This window comes from Blastomyces gilchristii, assembly GCF_000003855.2.
Source record: "Blastomyces gilchristii SLH14081 genomic scaffold supercont1.7, whole genome shotgun sequence".
Lineage (NCBI taxonomy): Eukaryota > Fungi > Ascomycota > Eurotiomycetes > Onygenales > Ajellomycetaceae > Blastomyces > Blastomyces gilchristii.
This window is the reverse complement of record NW_003101676.1, coordinates 1,069,683-1,084,622: the sequence shown is the minus strand read 5'-3', so window position 1 is coordinate 1,084,622 and position 14,940 is coordinate 1,069,683. Positions and strand designations below refer to the sequence as shown.

General features: G+C 45.8%; 8 protein-coding genes across 8 annotated transcripts; 5 read left to right on the top strand and 3 right to left on the bottom strand.

Annotated features, from left to right (window-relative positions):
* Positions 1-794: 794 nt before the first annotated feature.
* Positions 795-1,693, bottom strand: BDBG_04198 (DNA-directed RNA polymerase II subunit RPB7; the record flags this gene model as incomplete). The annotated part of the gene is made up of 3 exons (XM_002625283.2): positions 795-1,128; positions 1,264-1,344; positions 1,445-1,693. 3 exons carry the CDS (start codon positions 1,691-1,693, stop codon positions 949-951), a joined length of 510 nt encoding a protein of 169 aa, XP_002625329.1. The 3' UTR covers positions 795-948.
* Positions 1,694-2,756: 1,063 nt separating this feature from the next.
* On the top strand, positions 2,757-3,080 carry BDBG_04197 (uncharacterized protein; the record flags this gene model as incomplete). The annotated part of the gene is made up of 1 exon (XM_002625282.1): positions 2,757-3,080. One exon carries the CDS (start codon positions 2,757-2,759, stop codon positions 3,078-3,080), a length of 324 nt encoding a protein of 107 aa, XP_002625328.1.
* A 114-nt stretch (positions 3,081-3,194) lies between these two features.
* Positions 3,195-4,017, top strand: BDBG_04196 (DUF962 domain-containing protein; the record flags this gene model as incomplete). The annotated part of the gene is made up of 4 exons (XM_002625281.2): positions 3,195-3,227; positions 3,303-3,326; positions 3,433-3,492; positions 3,559-4,017. 4 exons carry the CDS (start codon positions 3,195-3,197, stop codon positions 4,015-4,017), a joined length of 576 nt encoding a protein of 191 aa, XP_002625327.1.
* A 552-nt stretch (positions 4,018-4,569) lies between these two features.
* BDBG_04195 (ATP synthase subunit alpha, mitochondrial) lies at positions 4,570-8,175 on the top strand. The gene is made up of 7 exons (XM_002625280.2): positions 4,570-5,026; positions 5,248-5,405; positions 5,524-5,580; positions 5,645-5,765; positions 5,830-6,295; positions 6,393-6,534; positions 6,596-8,175. Exons 1-7 carry the CDS (start codon positions 4,955-4,957, stop codon positions 7,233-7,235), a joined length of 1,656 nt encoding a protein of 551 aa, XP_002625326.2. The 5' UTR covers positions 4,570-4,954; the 3' UTR covers positions 7,236-8,175.
* Positions 8,176-8,708: 533 nt separating this feature from the next.
* On the top strand, positions 8,709-11,543 carry BDBG_04194 (methylenetetrahydrofolate dehydrogenase (NAD+)). Its single transcript, XM_002625279.2, has 4 exons — positions 8,709-9,161; positions 9,396-10,029; positions 10,132-10,221; positions 10,314-11,543. The coding sequence occupies exons 1-4, from the start codon at positions 8,962-8,964 to the stop codon at positions 10,407-10,409; spliced, it is 1,020 nt and encodes a 339-aa protein (XP_002625325.1). The 5' UTR covers positions 8,709-8,961; the 3' UTR covers positions 10,410-11,543.
* Positions 9,869-12,146, bottom strand: BDBG_04193 (signal peptidase complex component). Its single transcript, XM_002625278.2, has 3 exons — positions 11,917-12,146; positions 11,502-11,797; positions 9,869-11,420 (listed from the first exon to the last, which is right to left on the bottom strand). The coding sequence occupies exons 1-3, from the start codon at positions 11,951-11,953 to the stop codon at positions 11,181-11,183; spliced, it is 573 nt and encodes a 190-aa protein (XP_002625324.1). The 5' UTR covers positions 11,954-12,146; the 3' UTR covers positions 9,869-11,180.
* A 120-nt stretch (positions 12,147-12,266) lies between these two features.
* On the top strand, positions 12,267-13,795 carry BDBG_04192 (DUF850 domain-containing protein). The gene is made up of 5 exons (XM_002625277.2): positions 12,267-12,416; positions 12,478-12,511; positions 12,609-12,975; positions 13,089-13,250; positions 13,356-13,795. The coding sequence occupies exons 1-5, from the start codon at positions 12,367-12,369 to the stop codon at positions 13,532-13,534; spliced, it is 792 nt and encodes a 263-aa protein (XP_002625323.1). The 5' UTR covers positions 12,267-12,366; the 3' UTR covers positions 13,535-13,795.
* BDBG_04191 (FAS1 domain-containing protein) lies at positions 13,442-14,856 on the bottom strand. Its single transcript, XM_002625276.2, has 2 exons — positions 13,987-14,856; positions 13,442-13,917 (listed from the first exon to the last, which is right to left on the bottom strand). The coding sequence occupies exons 1-2, from the start codon at positions 14,611-14,613 to the stop codon at positions 13,825-13,827; spliced, it is 720 nt and encodes a 239-aa protein (XP_002625322.1). The 5' UTR covers positions 14,614-14,856; the 3' UTR covers positions 13,442-13,824.
* Positions 14,857-14,940: the final 84 nt, after the last annotated feature.

The following is a 14,940-nucleotide window of genomic DNA, read 5'->3' as shown; positions in this document are numbered from 1 at the left end:
TTTTGATCCATCATTATCACTCTCACAGTCTCTGCACTGGGTTTTGTTTTAACACTGATCTTGTTAAAAGTGAAAAGTGAAAGTTGTTTTCAAACCTAGTTAACTACCTGCCTATGTGCCCGTGTCATACAAAAAGGTGCACATTATTTCAGCTACCCCATTCCAATCTATTGTCTAACATAAAGAACAACAACACTCTGAACAATCACAAAAAGAAATAGCTAACTCTGAGAGAAGGACAGGACAAATATAGAATACAATCAATTTCATCTGTAGTTATGTATATTGCCAATGATGTGGGTGTCTGGGTGTATATATGTTCTTCTTAAAAAATTGAAAAATTGAAAAAAAAAAAAAAAAAAGAAAAAGAAAAAAAAACCCCCCGCCTTTTTAAACGCCTTGCTAAATGACTTTAAATGAAGTCTAGTGGTGGAAAATACTCCGATAAACCCGTCCATCGTTCTCTGGGCGTTTGTTTGTAACAGCTTTGGGGTAATGCTTTTTGACAACTGGATGCAATAAATGAATGCAGCCCTTCCAATGGACAATAATAGCCCGACAGAGCAGGCAAACGAAACAGAAATCCGGAAGTCATCCTCGTACCTTTCGTTTCCTTACTTTTGCTTTTTTAATAATAAAGGCTAGAACACCGCGACGAGAATAAGACAGAATACTTAATTCTTTGGTTTCTCCTTCGCTTCTCTCTCGCTCCTCCCGTTATTTTCATTTCCACTTTTTTGTCCTTTGCCTACCTTCGTCCCTTTTTATGGTATAGATAATTTTTAGAAAGAAAGATGTGGTATATTATTACAACGTCCTGTTTTCATAGCAACTGTTAGTCATGGGCTGATCGTCTATCCGCCGCGCTTCTCTCTTCCCCTCTCTCTCCGCAGTTCAAATATACAACACCAGTGCCTGCAGGAGTGGAGACATGGGCATGGGACGGGTTTAGACAGACCCTAAATAATCCTCTTTGATACTTCCAATCGCAAACATATTGCGCACGTCATTTCGCAACCCAATCAGCTTGATGCGCAAATTGGTGCCCTTCTCAATAACCTGTTCTCCATTGTCCGTATATTGCGGCGGAGTCGCGTCGGGGTCCCATTTGATTTCGGGGGGAATCAACTGTTACTCGGAACAAAAATGGAATGATACTCGTTAGCAAAGCGAACCTCGGGTGCGTCCAGTTCAAACCAATCCAGTAAAAGAAGAACAGGAAATATCAGCGGCAACGAGCAAAACATAATAAATGAAACATACATGTTTCGACACGAAGACCGTCAACTGGCCAACTTCTGCAAATATCCCTTGGTTTTTAACAGATGTCACGATAGCATCCACCTTCATGCGATCATCACCATCACAGGCGATACCCAGTTAGCACGACACGTGTAAAAAGCCCATCTGAATCCCACAAACAAGCCCCACAGAAAATACATACCGTCTCCCCCTTAAACGGCTTCCAGACAATCGCCCTGTACATAATAGTATACTCCGCCAGCCCGCTACCAGGCAACACCCTCCCCTCCGAAATGTCATATGTATCCATCACACAAACAATGTAATAGTCGCCCGTGCACACCCCTTCCACGTCATCTAGCAGCTTCTGCGTCAGGTATTCCTTCACATGTGAGCCGAAGAAGGTCGGGTGGAGAGTGAGGACATGTTCGAGGAAGTGGATGAAGAACATGGTGAAAAGGCTGGGCGGGTGAACGCAACAGAGGACAAACCCGCGCGCTGTAGTTTCGCGCTCACTGTATGGCGACTAGAATAACGGCCTCTCAAGCAATGAATCGCCGGGTTTGTCTTTTGGACGGAAGGATGCTAAATTTTCTAAATCCCCCGCAGCCCCAATGTGCGTGTGTGCGTGTGTGGGTAGGCGGGTAGGCGGGCAAGATCCAATCCAACCCCCAAAGCTCCCAGAACGGCCTTCCTAACAAACGGACTTTGCGCGCAAAACAAAGCCCGGGCGACGTCGTGCGATTCTTAGCGTATCATGACAGAGCTGTTTTTTTTCCTTCGCTTTTTACTCTTTCTCTTTTTCGTGGTCCAAACAGGAAGACTGTTTGATAATGACAGGCAAAAGCAGCGCGTAGCTTTAGCCAGCAACAAATCGTCTATTTCTATAAACTGGGTAAACGAGAGACGAGAAGAGAAAGCTGAATATTGGTACCCTAAGGGAATTGGAGGAGGAGAAGGGCCGTGGTTAGCTGAGCTGAGTAAAACCTTAATTAAGTAGCCCACGGGCGCGTTATGGAGAGCAAAGTAATCCGCAGGATTGCGCAGGTGAGCAAAGGATAATGAGGAGGGGAGAGAGGGAAGGGGAGTGTGAAGCGGGAGAGATTCAGAGATTGGCATGTTGAGCCTGACAGAGGCAAGAACCTTGGAACCTTGGAAGTTTGCGGGCGCGAAGAGCAGTCACGTGGATTTCATGTTTATCACGTGATATAAAACTCAAGGGTGATCTCCGGCTCCTAGACAATGGACATTACCTAGGTAGTAGATGAGCGACTTAGAAGTTGGATGAGGTTCATGAGATGGCAGAGGGTTAAGGAATCTATGCAAGATACGGAATGAATACCAAATGGACTTCTTTCTCGGTATACTGACAGAGGAAGCTACTAACGAGCAGAACTATGAGGCGAGTGTGAGGCATGTGTAGATGGCGAACATGAGCGCTGCTTGCTTGTCCCAGAGGAGAAGTGGGAGGCAGATAAATAATTCTTTACAAACAACAGAAAAGGAATGATAAAATGGCATACTCATTTGAGGGTACGGCTTTGATGGATGTACTAAGTATATCTTCATGGTTGACCAATGACGATCACATGAAAGCTGGGCACTTCGCGGCGGCAACCTTAAATCTTCCTGCCCAGAACAACATCTGGGGAAATTGGAACATCTCCGCCTACGAGCCTGAGACAGACAGACAGGCGAGCCGGAATATACAGAAGCCAGAGTCCGAATACAGATATTTCCTGATCCTCCATACCAAGACTGGGAACAATATACCAACTCAAATCCCCAGTATCCAGTTGCTTGCTCCTGCTCTTCCCACCATCCCCGCTTATCTATAACCTATTTCTAGGTTCCCAGGTTATTTACTACACCCAGCGACACGTTCATGTACCACACTTACATGAGATCCCACTCCTCCATCTCTGTGTAGACGGGCAACTCGGATAGCAGCCATGGCGCTCAACCTGGAAAAGCAGTTTACCTTTGTAAGTAATAGTAGAGTCTCTACTTATTGACCCCTCCTTAACCCACAACAAGAGACTGACCGTTCTGTGCAATAGTATGGTGCCTACCACCATAATCCAGTAAGAGATATCCGGAGAACCCGCCCTCCTATGTAGATCCTATATGTCACATACGTTCAAATCGTCTCTACCTATCTATCCTAACGCATCTCGTCTCGCTACATAGGTGAACGTCGCAATCCACATCACATGTGTCCCGGTGATAATGCTGTGCATGTTCCAACTGGTACACCTCCTATTCTCCCATTCCCTCCCTATCAGCAACAAATCCAGAACTAACAACAACATCCAGGCAACAAACTCAGGCCCCGTCATCCCTCTCCCGGACTCCCTCTCCATCACGAACCTTCCCCCAAACCTCGGCACCATAGCCGGCCTCCTCTATGCGTCCCTCTACGTCCTCATGGAACCTGTGGCCGGCGCTCTCCTCGCCCCTTTACTAGTCGGTGGCACTGCGCTTGTCAACCATCTCACAGCCACCTACGGTTCCGCAGCGACATACTGGGGCCTAGGCATCCAGGCAGTCGCATGGATAGCGCAGTTTGTCGGCCACGGCGCTTTCGAGGGGAGAGCACCCGCATTGCTAGATAATCTGGTGCAGGCGTTTTTCCTCGCGCCGTTTTTCGTGTGGCTTGAAATTCTGTTTTCGTTGGGGTACCGGCCACAATTGAAGGCCAGGATTGATCAGGCGGTTATGAAGGAGATTGCGAAGTTTAAGGAGGAGAAAGGGACTGGGAAGGGAAAGAGCTAAATAGTTATTTTGCTTTTCCCGTTCCCACATCCCACCAAACTCCCTTGGCCGTTTTCTTTTTCTTTTAAGCCATCAGGTGGAGGATAGGGTGGCTATCTGTTGTGTGCTACTTTTGCGGCCGGGCTTTTGTATTCAATATATACCCCGGGGTCAAGCGAGAGGTTTATTGAATAGTACGGTATGGTATGGTGTGGGGGTGATTGATGCGTGATGGGAACAATTGGAAGGAGGAAGCAGGATGCACTGACACGACCCTTTCATATGTATATTCATTTTTGGAGGGGCAAGATTTCATCTATCCGCGACTTCCGGAGTTGTCTACTCTCCTCTCTTCTCCATGATCGATTCGGTTCTATTACTCTCAAAACAAGTGGATGTTTATACGTGACGGATAATACTTTACGTGACGTTAGTTGATATTTTTATATAATCTAGCATATGATATTGGCATTTGTGTTTTCAATTGCAAATGCCCTTTATCTAATTTATATGCGTTTGAAATGTATCTTTTCTCGTTATGCTCATGACTAAGCACAACAATGTCGCCCTAGTCGCAACTCTAGGAATCAACAAAACCCAAAACAAGGCGAAACACCACGCATTACGCCTCTAGATGGCGGTATTTGGAGCAACTGAACCGTATAGACGATAGTAAAGGTATCTGCAATGATAAGCACTGTAATTGCACCGTCTCATCGCCTGCAATTGTGCGCTGTGGTGGCATTCAGCCCTCGGAACAAACTTTGCTGACTGTCCTATTAGGCTCGGCAAGATCTTGGCTAGTCCCGTTTGGGCCCAGTCCTCCTCGCAACCTCAAAGCTCGCTCTTTTCCACCATCCACAATATCCGCTCCTCTCCTCTCCCACTGTGCAACCTCCAATTGCTCTCTCCTCCCATCTTTTTCCATCTCTACTCCCTCTGAACCCCATCCTTCACAATGTTCAGAAACGCCCTGCGGCAGTCCAGCCGCTCTGTCGCCGCCGTCTCTGCCTCTGGCAGGATCGCTAGTGTAAGCCATCCCTCTTCCCATCCCTTTTCATCGATCTTCCCATCCAAACCCCCAGCCACGCCCATTGTCTTCATCGCTTCCACCCGACAGAATCCATCCATGCCGCCCTCAATATTGATGTCGATGTCCTGTTGGGATCCAATTGACTCAATTATATCCCCTTGGAGTCGCGTCTGCTCTGTTTAAACCCCGCTGACAAATTTTCTTCCCGTCGAAAACAGGTTCGAGTTGCTGCCCCAGGACCACTTTCACAAGTTCGAACATACGCTGCGGAAGCAAAGGCTTCTCCTACCGAACTCTCCTCTATCCTCGAACGGAAAATCCGGGGTGCCCATGAAGAAGCCGGCTTTGCTGAGACTGGCCGTGTCCTTTCTGTCGGGTACGCCTAGAATCTCTCACCCAAACAGACCAACATCAAGGACAAAAAAATTAGCCATTGCGAAAATACAACCACAACAAAAAGATATAGTGATGAATGCTAACTGGCTGGACAATAGTGACGGTATTGCCCGCGTCCATGGCATGGCCAATGTCCAGGCCGAGGAACTCGTCGAGTACGTTCTTTGTCTAACCTTCCGACCGTTGAAAGTCAAAAACATACTTACACCAAACTTTTAGGTTTGCCTCTGGCGTCAAGGGCATGTGCATGAACTTGGAAGCCGGCCAAGTCGGTGTTGTGCTCTTCGGTTCTGATCGTCTCGTCAAGGAAGGCGAGACTGTCAAGCGAACTGGCCAGATTGTATGTACAGGAAATTCTTTGTCATCAACTTGATGTTTTTTATATGCTAACCCTTCACCCTCAGGTTGATGTCCCCGTTGGCGACGCGCTTTTGGGCCGTGTCATTGATGCTCTCGGTAACCCAATTGATGGAAAGGGCCCAATCAAGACCACGGAGAGACGACGTGCTCAGGTCAAGGCCCCCGGCATTCTGCCTCGCCGCTCCGTCAACCAGCCTGTGCAGACCGGTCTCAAATGTGTCGACTCTATGGTTCCCATTGGCCGTGGTCAGCGTGAGTTGATCATTGGTGATCGTCAGACTGGAAAGACTGCCGTTGCTCTTGACGCCATGCTTAACCAGAAGAGATGGAACGACTCCAATGACGAGACCAAGAAGCTGTACTGTGTTTACGTTGCTGTTGGACAGAAGCGTTCCACTGTCGCCCAGCTCGTCAAGACCCTTGAGGAGAACGATGCCATGAAGTACTCCATCGTTGTTGCCGCCACTGCTTCCGAGGCTGCTCCCCTTCAGTATATTGCTCCCTTCACTGGTAAGTCTTATTTTTTCCCTTCTTCCCTTTTATTTTATATTATGTTTTTATTTTTAAAAAAACTTCTGATTCTAATGACTGTTCTTACCCGTTTCAGCGACTGCTTGCGCCGAATTTTTCCGTGATTCCGGACGCCATGCCCTGATCACCTATGACGATTTGTCCAAGCAGGCCGTTGCCTACCGCCAGATGTCTCTGCTGCTCCGTCGTCCCCCCGGACGTGAGGCTTACCCCGGAGAGTACGTTTCAAAATTTCTCTCTTTTGTAGGGTTCACATATGTCTAACTCTTATTCCTTTAGCGTCTTCTACCTCCACTCTCGACTTCTCGAGCGTGCCGCCAAATTGAACGACGCCCACAAGGGCGGTTCCCTCACTGCCCTCCCCATCATTGAGACCCAGGGTGGTGACGTGTCCGCGTACATTCCCACCAACGTCATTTCCATCACTGACGGCCAGATCTTCTTGGAGGCCGAATTGTTCTACAAGGGTATTCGCCCAGCCATTAACGTCGGTCTCTCCGTGTCCCGTGTCGGCTCCGCCGCTCAGCTCAAGGCGATGAAGCAAGTCGCTGGTTCACTCAAACTTTTCTTGGCTCAGTACCGTGAGGTTGCCGCCTTCGCCCAGTTCGGTTCCGACTTGGACGCTTCCACCAAACAGACCCTCAATCGCGGTGAGCGCCTGACCGAGCTGCTCAAGCAGAAGCAATATAGCCCCATGGCTGTCAACGAGATGGTCCCACTTATTTTCGCTGGTGTCAACGGCTATCTCGACTCCATCCCCGTCAACAAGATTCTGCAGTGGGAGACCGATTTCCTTGCCCACCTCAAATCCAATGAGCCTGAGCTTCTCCAAACCATTGAGAAGGAAGGGCAATTGAGCAAGGACCTTGAGGCTCAGTTGAAGGATGTCACTATTGCCTTCAACAAGGCTTTCTCATAACCTTTTTGCGCTGACAACCGCAATGTATTTGAAAATGAAAGGAGGGAGAAGGAATAGAAAGGAAAACTATGTGTAACAAATTAAATCTTTGCATCCTCTTTTTTTCCTTTTTTTTTTTCTTTTTACTGTTTTTATCCCTTAAGCATTCCCACCTACTCAAGAAAAAGGATCATTTTTTTCCTTTCTTTTTCTTCCTCTCTCCTTATTTCTTTAATAAAAACTCACTCTTGCCACAATGTATAGACAAGAAATAGCTCGTGTACAATTTTGAAATCAATTTCATTTTCGTTTTATTACTTCATATTTTAATTTCTTGTGTATTCTTGGCACTCTGTGAGAAAGAGAAAAGTGGTATAAAAAGTTACACTCATGACTTCTCTACATGGGAGTCATCTAAGTAATGAATTCTCTCCTTTTACTGCCTCTTCTCCTGTGATCACTTTTCATACGTTTCAACTCTGCTCATCTCTCATTTTTCTCACTAGCCTACTTTTTCAATTTCCAGTTTCCGTTGTTTTTTTACGGCATCTTTCTCTATTTTGTCGCTTTTCTACTTGCTATATGATGAATGTACTGTGTACGATTATCCCTCTGTTAGACACAATTGTATTGAGATTGATTAAGAAGAGAGAACTGAGAACTGTCTGCTCTTAGATGCTGCTGCTAGGTTCTGACAGTTGTGTGAAATGGAGGAGAAAATATGAGAAAAAAAGATATACTAATACAAAGTGCTGAATTTTGAACAATGAAAAAGCTAAAGAAGCCGACATCTAATGAGCACAGCCAGCTCTGGTGAATTTGAACTCTGTGAAGCTGTATGAGTGAGTATTTTTTTTTTATTATTTCAGCTAGAGAAAGATGTTTAAGCTGACATTTGCTGTGTTTCCAAATTGAAAAGATTTTCTTGAAAAAACATATATATATAAAATAATACACCCAGACATACGGTAGACTATTTGCACCTGGTCAAGAGTTTAGCTCAAACACAGCTTTTATATATAAAATACCTAGTGATTCAATGTAGATATCAAAGTTAAGAAAAGAATCTCTTCTCTACTATTCATCATTGTATTATTCAATTCTAACAAGTCTCAGTGTTTCACAGAGAGTTTAACTATATATAGAGTGCAGATACTCATAGTTTTTCAATTGAATGATTAATATAATAATGTTAGCTATGAGTAGACTCTTTATTATCACAGAATATAGTAGCTGTCAATATCTGTACTTCATAGATACTCACAGCTCCTCTTTCATTATCTCATAGTGATAGTTAAACTCTTCAAGAAACATCAGAGCTGTCAGGATTTGACAATATAATGAATAGCGGGGATGAGATTCTTTCTTGACATTGAGATCTACATTGATTGAATCAACTAGCATTTGAAACTATTCTATCTCTGAGTTTGTAGTATCCATTTAGAGTTATAGAAAATATATGCATAGGAATATTCCAACACATTCTAGATTAGATCTCTTACTCTATTATTTACTTGTTTGACAAGATACTCTGTTGATGTCCTCTAGTCTAGCTTGTGAATCAATTCATCATTTTAAAGACATAGCTCAATCAGCTCATTGATAAGCCTGGAACGCACCCAAAAATAAAAGGAAAAAGTTTATAAAACCCATTTCTCACCTCCGTAGACACTCATGAATTGATTCCTGCCACACCCTCCCTTCCTTACATCTTCCCCTCCCCTCGACTACAAATAAATCCAGACACATGGCATCAGAACCAGAAACCCCCGCCCCAGCTTCCTGCAAAGTTGTACTTGCCGCGAATGTTGCGCGGGGCCTTTTGGCTGAGGTCAATGAGGGGCGTCAGACGCTGAACAGGGCGCCGCACCTCGTGGGGTTTTTGGCCAATTCAGACCCGGCTGCGAAGATGTATGCGGATTGGACGGAGAAGACGTGTAAAGACAAGTGAGTGTAATTTTTTTCTTACTTCTTTAGCTGTGATCGTTCCTTTTTTGCTTTTGCGAAATGAGAATCCTCCCCGTGTAAGCGCAGATGTGCTTCGCCCGGGTTGCGATTGTGGCTGCTTCAATTAAGATAACAGCCAGGGCTTTGGAGAATCATTTTACAGAAACCTCAATTGACGTTTAATTAATTAAACAAAAATGTAACGGCGAAAACATGTTAACCTCCAACTCATAGCAACTTTCGCTATACCCTCCGCACCGTCTCGCGCGACGACATCGAAGACGCCATCCTAGCCGCCAACGCAGACTCAGACATCGATGGCATAATAGTCTACTACCCCATCTTCAACAACAGACAAGACCAATATCTCCAACAAATCGTCGACATCTCCAAGGACGTAGAGGGCCTCAGTCACCGCTACATCTTCAACATGTACCAAAACATCCGCTTCCTCGACCCCCCGCAAAACAAGCAGAAATCCGTCTTGCCCTGCACGCCGCTCGCAGTTATCAAGATCCTCGAGTACCTGCAGATTTACAACACTATCCTCCCCTACGGGAATAGGCTGTTTGGGCATACGATATGTGTGGTTAATCGGTCGGAGGTGGTGGGGAGACCGCTGGCGGCGTTATTGGCGAATGATGGCGCGTGTGTATATAGTGTGGATGTCACAGGTGTACAACAGTTTACGCGTGGGGAGGGGATTAGGAAGAGACATCACGAGGTTATGGATATGGAGGGGTGGGGGTTGGAAGATGCGGTGCCGCATTGTGATGTGGTTATCAGCGGGGTGCCAGGGGATAATTTCAGGTTTGATACGAAGTTGTTGAGACAGGGGGCTGTGTGTATTAACTTTTCGAGTGAGAAGGTGAGTGTAGTCTCTGGTGATAAGGAGAGGAGGTGGCCGATTCTGTTCTTTTTCGAGTAAGTTTTATAATGCTGACGGCGGCTTTCTTTCTTTTGCCGATAGAATTTCGGACCAGAGGTGAAAGAGAAAGCATCCATATACGTCCCGGCCATTGGGAAGGTTACGATCGTGGTGCTGCTGAGAAACTTGCTTGTGAGATTTCCCCCTTCCTTACCCTTTCTAACGATATTATGTATTTGAATTTTCACTTTATCTGTCCTGACTTTCAAATCCCCTTAAAATAGAGGATCGTCCAGAACCGCAGCCACAGTCAGGTCCACCCTGCAGACGCTGTTGAGAAACCCGGCACTCTTGAGGGCGTCGTCACGCAAGCGGAGTAAGGAGAGTGACCGTATTCTTAACCGGTATCGATATGTACACATTTTTGTATAAACTCATGTTCTTCCATCTAGGGACAAAAGGTTGGTAGCCGGACTGAAGGGGAAAAAAAGGGAAGGGGGGTATAATTATATAAAACCAAGGAGTAAAAATGTGGAAAACGAAGCAAAACGAAGAAACTCGAAACGAACATAAAAAGGAAGATAGTTTCAACGATATCCTTGAGTTGATTTTTGGAATTTTGGAGTGCATGTTATTATTGTTTTATGGAGTGAAACGGAGCGTTTGGATTTTGATTTCAACATCAGATCAGGGGTTGCTGGTGGGAATTTAAAGGAGCGACATCTCTTGAGACTTTATTATTACTATTATTGTCATCTGCATGATCGTAATCATACGATGAGGGAACCGATATCGCAGTGCAATCCTCTGATATCCCCAGGAAAGAGGACTGAATACGAAACCTGGATAGGAGAGTAGGAGGTGTTCATGAATACATCCTTGCGCAAGTTGAAAAAATGAATACATCAGCAGCATCGGTAATGTAGGAACTAATTCTTTTTTTTCCCATAACGTACGATATCCCAATAATAAACATGCAGAATTCTTGTTACCAACCATTCCATCATCCAGCAAGCAACAGAATCAGAAACAAGTCCGAAGAAAAGAATATGAATGGGAGTCAGGACAGGACATGGGTGGTCAGTTAACAGCCAAAAGCCACTGCCCACACTCTTCTTCGATTTTATCATCAAAGGGATTATCCCACAACCCTACTGCTTCCCTGTCGCATCCTTATCACTAGTAGCCGAATCTACCCCCTTCAACGCCTTTATCTCACTATTAAGCCAATGCTTAAAGGGTTCGGGATGAAACGTGCCATCCGCAGAAAACCATCTCGAAAAGGGCGCAGAAACAGTAGCGTCCTGAAGAACCGCACCGGAGTTGGATGTATGTCTAATGCGCAGTGTATATAACGGCGAATGCTTTTTAGTCGATGAGCAGATGTGGAGCTGGTTGGATTCGTTTATTCATTAGTCCACAATGCTACCCTGAAAAACATCTACGTTGTATATAAGCATATATAACCATACCTTCTCACCCCCTTCCCTACTCCCCTCAAACACCTGTCCGGCCTCCACCAGCCAAATCCAGACCGTAAAGGCGAAGTTGAGAATAAAGTATGTCACGACAGCGGCTATGGTCCATGTGTGCGAAACATTCCACCCCAGCTGGCGGTCGACGTAAAATAAGGCTCCTGACATGGCCACGGCGGTGTATCCTAGTATTAAGCGGACATTGGATTTGAAGTTGTCTGGGGTGAATCGGTAGGGTTTTGGGATGGATATTAGGTAAGGAGTTAGTGCGTCGTCAGTAGCATTTTTGAGCTCTGTAGTAAGATATGTTAAATTTGGGCCAGTCCATTATTCGGTCTCTTGCACTTGGATTGTATATGTCGTATGATTGGGGGAAAAGAGAGGAGGGTTGCGATAAGTGTAATATGCTCACCAGATAATGAGTAGACGGGGACCTTAGAGGAGGCCATTGGGGGTGGTATGCCGTGCGTGTCCCGTGTGATTCTGCTTTGTTTTGAGATGACAGAGGCACGTTCATAGAATATCGATTTTGTTCAAGGGGACAGGACGTGTTAGCTTCGTTAAAAGATACTCTGAATCCTAGCTATCTGATAATTAGCATTGAAAGCTGTCCTTGGGCTGGAAATCAGACTAGCATCTGTTTAGGCTTAGTGCGCCGAGTTGACAAAGGCCAGCCTCCTGTGACATCATACTGCCTTAGTCATCACACGTCGGGAGGTTTATGTTGTTCCGGCCCTACTTTTCTCCGAGGCGTCAGCTAACTCACTCCTTCTGCAAGAAGTCCGCTGAGCGGGATGAAACTACAACAGGTAAATATCGCCAACTATTATTTGAGAGTCAACAGCTTTCATTGTCTCTTGCAATGGCGGTTCAAGGGGTGGAGCAGACCATCCTTCGGGATCCGGCTCTGTTGTATGTACTCATTAACTTTCCTTTGCTGTCTGCATGGCTAATGTTACTCCCAACGATGTAGTTACTGGATCCTCATCCCTATTAGTGTGGTCATGGTACGGAATATGTCCCAGAGAATTGCGTCTCGTCAGGCGCCTTCATTTTCTACTCATGAATCCATCTAATAACAAATTCGTGAACTCTATTGTTTAGATTTTAACTGGAATCCTGCGCCACTACGCAACCGTGTTCCTGGCAACTCCGGCCAAAACCGCCTCAACGCTAGCAGAGTCCCGGGAACGTCTGTCACTCTTGCGCGGCGTCAATCTACGAAATAATGCCTCTGCTGTCCTTACACCGTCATCTCTTGCTTCTCGCAAGAACTTTCTCATTACAGGCTACAAGGAGGGCTCGTTCCTGAAAGATCCAGAGGGACGCGGCGCGGGACCCGTAAACCCCATGACTGATCCTGCAGGCATGGATGCGATGATGGGTATGATGAAGGGTAACATGGCGATGATGATTCCGCAAACATTGATTATGGGGTGGATTAATGCCTTTTTTTCTGGATTTGTTATTTGTATGTTCTTGCGATTCTTGCTTTCGCAATTCTCCTTGAAAGCTACCAGCTACCTGCTACCATTGAAAATTGGACATGGAGGGATGCGAATACGGACACTGACAATTTCGCAGTGAAATTACCATTCCCGTTGACCATTCGGTTCAAGTCCATGTTGCAGTCCGGAGTTATGACTCGTGATCTTGACGTGAGATGGGTCTCGAGTTTGTCATGGTATTTCTTGAACTTGTTCGGCCTGCAGCCAGTTTTTGGGTTTATACTGGGCCGTGATAACTGTGAGTGCTTTCCATTTGCTTCCTTCTTCTTACTACTCTCCCTCCCGTGTTGCCCATACAACCAACCTTCTGCAAGTACTCTTGCTAATTGCATCTACCTATCAGCTGCGAGCCACATGACCGAACAGATGTCTCAAATGAATCCCAGTGCGACTGCCAATCCCTTTGGACCTGGTCAGGACCCAGATAAGCTGTTCCTGGCCGAGGCAGAAAACCTGGAAGTCATGGAGCATTACTGTATTTTCGATGGCATTGAAGAGAGATTGTTGCAGAGAGTTGGGTAGAATGACGAGACCATGATGTACTATATTATTTGAAATTTTACAGGCAATTAAAGAGTTCGCTGTGTAGCGTTGAAGTTTGATTTAATATCATATCGTGACCTATAGATCTTGAGAAATGTGCATCCGTAATGATAAACACGCCCCATAACCATGTCAATCCCAAGCAGAAGATGTTAAAATTGAGAAAGCTGTTCCGGGATATCAAAACGAAAAGCCATAAATCATAGTTGTCATGAAAGAAATACACCCGCCGACGCCGATGCCATTAGCACCATTAATCTAGTTGAGGCTTAGACATAATTAACAACCCCCTTAAGAACCCAGACTTCCCCGTTGGAGGCCTGAGTCATAATCTTCTGGACTTCGATTTTACCCGGATAAATCTATCCAGCCATCAGTAAACTATCAACTCAACGAAAAAAAAGAAACGAAAAAAGAGATAAGGCACTCACATAAACCTTCCCATCATCGCCTTTCTTCCAAAAGACCCCGCCACCACCGACAGTTTTAACCGTTTCATGAGACGACCATGGGCTCACCGGTACAATATGCGCCTCAACAAAACGCCTCAGATTCCTTGCCGCTCTCCCTTCCCCTTCCTTTCCCGCATAAGCTGCTTTCTCTCCAAAGTTCTTGTAATCCTCCGGGTCCTCCCAGGGTTTGCGGGGCAATCCCTGAATTGCGGAATTCAGCGGAGCTAGTACGGTGCTCTTCTCCGACTCATTGTTGAAGCGGGCGGAGACAGGCTCGATATCCCGCGTGAGGGAGGAGAAGATGTTGACTTCGCGAGTCTTCGCGAGGATGTCGGAGACGAAGAGGTCTCGGTGGGCTTTTCCACTCGGATCGTTGCCTTTGCCTTGCTGGCGACTGTTACTGTTCCCCATTGCCACCTGGTCTTGTGGCGGGAGCAGCAAGGAGAATGTGTTCGGGTTTGCTTTGGGGATTTGAAAGTTTCGCGGGAGGAGACGGCGGCGGGTAACGAGGCGGAAATTGAGGCTCTCAGGGACGCCACGAAGGGCTGTTACGCTGAGGGAAATTGAAATTAAGAGGACAAAATATTTTAGGAGGAGGGACTTCATGGCTGGCAGTGGAAGGAGTCCGAGGACTCGACTTGGGGGATATATTTCACATAACCCAGAGTGTGAATGATATCATCACAAGTTGATAACTTATGAACTCCACCATCTTCACGTGATTTACTGGCGAAGCTGATTACGTCATATGACCTTTGCTCTACTTTCCATTATTTCGCTCTTTTGCGCGAAGCAGCGGATGACGAATAATATATTTTAAACGTGTTACAGCAGAACCAGGACTCTTTGATCAGAAAGTCATAATCGGCTGCTACCCTGCAGTTCTGTGTAGATGAACCAGTTGTAATGTTGCCCCAAGGACTAGTACTAATT

Bases quoted from the DNA above. Each gene is read 5' to 3' on its own strand.
- BDBG_04195 (XM_002625280.2), top strand. From the start codon at position 4,955: ATGTTCAGAAACGCCCTGCGGCAGTCCAGCCGCTCTGTCGCCGCCGTC. The intron at 5,027-5,247 runs GTAAGCCATCCC...CGTCGAAAACAG, and splicing joins CCTCTGGCAGGATCGCTAGT to GTTCGAGTTGCTGCCCCAGG. The intron at 5,406-5,523 runs GTACGCCTAGAA...GCTGGACAATAG, and splicing joins GGCCGTGTCCTTTCTGTCGG to TGACGGTATTGCCCGCGTCC.
- BDBG_04194 (XM_002625279.2), top strand. From the start codon at position 8,962: ATGGCATCAGAACCAGAAACCCCCGCCCCAGCTTCCTGCAAAGTTGTA. The intron at 9,162-9,395 runs GTGAGTGTAATT...TCCAACTCATAG, and splicing joins GAGAAGACGTGTAAAGACAA to CAACTTTCGCTATACCCTCC. The intron at 10,030-10,131 runs GTGAGTGTAGTC...TTTTGCCGATAG, and splicing joins TTAACTTTTCGAGTGAGAAG to AATTTCGGACCAGAGGTGAA.
- BDBG_04193 (XM_002625278.2), bottom strand. From the start codon at position 11,953: ATGGCCTCCTCTAAGGTCCCCGTCTACTCATTATCTG. The intron at 11,798-11,916 runs GTGAGCATATTA...ATCTTACTACAG, and splicing joins CCCCGTCTACTCATTATCTG to AGCTCAAAAATGCTACTGAC. The intron at 11,421-11,501 runs GTATGGTTATAT...GAATCCAACCAG, and splicing joins GTAGGGAAGGGGGTGAGAAG to CTCCACATCTGCTCATCGAC.
- BDBG_04192 (XM_002625277.2), top strand. From the start codon at position 12,367: ATGGCGGTTCAAGGGGTGGAGCAGACCATCCTTCGGGATCCGGCTCTG. The intron at 12,512-12,608 runs GTACGGAATATG...TCTATTGTTTAG, and splicing joins TCCCTATTAGTGTGGTCATG to ATTTTAACTGGAATCCTGCG. The intron at 12,976-13,088 runs GTATGTTCTTGC...ACAATTTCGCAG, and splicing joins TTTTTCTGGATTTGTTATTT to TGAAATTACCATTCCCGTTG.
- BDBG_04191 (XM_002625276.2), bottom strand. From the start codon at position 14,613: ATGAAGTCCCTCCTCCTAAAATATTTTGTCCTCTTAATTTCAATTTCC. The intron at 13,918-13,986 runs GTGAGTGCCTTA...ATGGCTGGATAG, and splicing joins GCGATGATGGGAAGGTTTAT to ATTTATCCGGGTAAAATCGA.